This window comes from Tenrec ecaudatus, chromosome 15 (genome assembly GCF_050624435.1).
Source record: "Tenrec ecaudatus isolate mTenEca1 chromosome 15, mTenEca1.hap1, whole genome shotgun sequence".
Taxonomy (NCBI): domain Eukaryota; kingdom Metazoa; phylum Chordata; class Mammalia; order Afrosoricida; family Tenrecidae; genus Tenrec; species Tenrec ecaudatus.
Window position 1 is genome coordinate 104,958,959 of NC_134544.1, and position 2,256 is coordinate 104,961,214.

A 2,256-nucleotide genomic window follows, 5' to 3' on the forward strand; every position below is an offset into this window, starting at 1 on the left:
AAACACATCAAAATCACCTGAGCTTTGGGCATTTTCTCTGATCCTTATAACACTGCCGGCAACTGGGATGCTCTGTTTATTTTATCTGGATCAGCTAATGATGCTCACAAATTTCAATCTCTCATGAGGACATCCCCAAAATAATAATACCAGGCGCTTCTTCCTCCTTCCTCTAAGCTGCTGGTGATGCACCATCTGAAAGCTGATGGGAGAATACAATGTGAGTAACACATAACCTGTAGGTCCAGATGCTGTTCTTTCCCTCTTTTTTTTTTCAGCGCCACGTGGGTTTATTTGTACAACAAACAGCACAAGAAGACACCAGCGCCATGCAGGCAGCAGCCCAGGGCTCACACCAGTCCCTCTCGCCCTCACAAAGAACTCTACTTTGTGGGAGCCTGGGGGCCTTTGGGAGCTTGAGCTGGGGCAGGGGCGCCTTTGGGAGCTTTTGCTGGTGTCGTGGCCTTGGCTGGAGCATCAGCCTTGCTTTGTGCCTTGGCCTTGGGCCGGCAGAGCCTCAGACCCTTGGCAATACGTGCACGAGCCCACTTGCCAAGCTTGGGGTGGGCAATGTAGGCCAGTCGGCTGAGCTTGCGGTTGACGCCCATTGGGATCTTGGCCTTGACCTCTGTGGGCTTCACAAGATCCTTGATGGCCTCAGCGCGAGCAGCCGCAGCCTTGGCGTTGTTGGCCTGCATTTTCTTCAGGCCCTTCTTGTTGTGCTTCTTGGCGAAGCGCATGTTCCTCAGGAACTTGGGGTCCACCCCCTTAAGAGATTCGTATCGTTGTGACCGGGGTTTTTTGATGCTGTTTCTGTGCCATTTCCGGGATTGGTTGTACGTGGTGTGGTTCTTGGATTTGGCCATGTCTGCACCGACGCCTGCAGCTCCCGGAACGCCAGGGACCGGAAGAGAGAGAGAAAGTCGCGGTGCAGCCCGTTCTTTCCCTCTTAACACACAAAGTTCCCAATACTGTTAATGGTCCCCTCAATGAGTATTGGGAAGCATGCTTATAACATGAGCAAAAAAATATAAAACTCATTAATTTTAAAACATGTGAATAAAAGATTACTTTATAACAAATAGAGATTGGGCAATCAAATATAAATGTCAGAAAGAAGAAACAAAACATTTGAATCCCTACCTCACAGCACACAGAATTATCAATTCCTTACTGTGTGACTCTCAAGGAGAATAACAAATGAATCTTTAAGATAAATATGTTAATTAAAGCATCTGGAAACATTTTAAATGGGCTATATAAAGAGCTATTATAAACTAATGATTATTTTATAGAAGAACTATAAATTGTATAATCACTTTAGAAACACTTTAAAACTCACCATCAAGTAGAGTTAGACGTATAATCTGCAGATAGGACACAGGAGAACTGCTGTACAGAGCTTTCAAGACTTTAAAGGCATAACAGGATGCTAATGACTGTGTACCTCTCACCTTGAAGATAGAAGTCCAACTCTTAGCATATGTTAAAACCAAGGCTCCATAATAAACACTTACATGACATCTATTAGATTGAAATTTATATTTTTATATATATATGAAAAAGTATACATTCCCCAATAGTGAGTCCATTTTTGAATCCCAATATAGATAACGTTTTTAATGTAGCATTATTTGTAGTACCTAATGCAGTTAAGATTGGCGGTTTTCAATCTATGGGTTGAGACCACTTTGGGGGTTGAAGGACCCTTTCCCAGGGGTCGCCTGATTCACAACAGTAGCAAAATTACTGTTATGAAGTAGCAATGAAAATAGTTTTATGGCTGGAGGGTCACCACAACATGAGGAACTGTATTAAAGGGCTGGGGCATTAGGAAGGTTGAGAATCACGGAGTTAGACAGTTGGCCTATACACATATAGTCTTTCTAGCTATGTCCCCTTAACTTCTTCCAAATCATTTACGTGGGTTTGTCTCCTGCCAATGCGAACGAGGCAAAGAAGCCCTGGTGGCACAGTGGTGACTGTCGGGCTGTCCTGCAAGTTCAGCAGTTGGAAACCCCCAATTTCTCCTCAAAAGCAGGATGGGGCTTCTTTCAACCACAAGTGACATGGCTTTCTACTCCGCCAGAGTTACAGTCTTGGAAACTCACGGGGGCTGTTCGACCCTGTCCTAAAGGCTCACTATGAGTCAGTGTTAACTTGATGGCAGTGAGTTTGGTTTTTTTTTTGCTTCAAGAGGACTGGGCATCTTGCCCAACAATACATCGGTACTTTGTGCATTGTGGTTACGTAAAT

The 2,256-nt window shown here is 44.3% G+C and overlaps 1 protein-coding gene across 1 annotated transcript; it reads right to left on the reverse strand.

The window, feature by feature from the left end:
- Positions 1-281: 281 nt before the first annotated feature.
- On the reverse strand, positions 282-932 carry LOC142427757 (large ribosomal subunit protein eL29-like). Its single transcript, XM_075532897.1, has one exon. The coding sequence runs from the start codon at positions 864-866 to the stop codon at positions 384-386; it is 483 nt and encodes a 160-aa protein (XP_075389012.1). The 5' UTR covers positions 867-932; the 3' UTR covers positions 282-383.
- Positions 933-2,256: the final 1,324 nt, after the last annotated feature.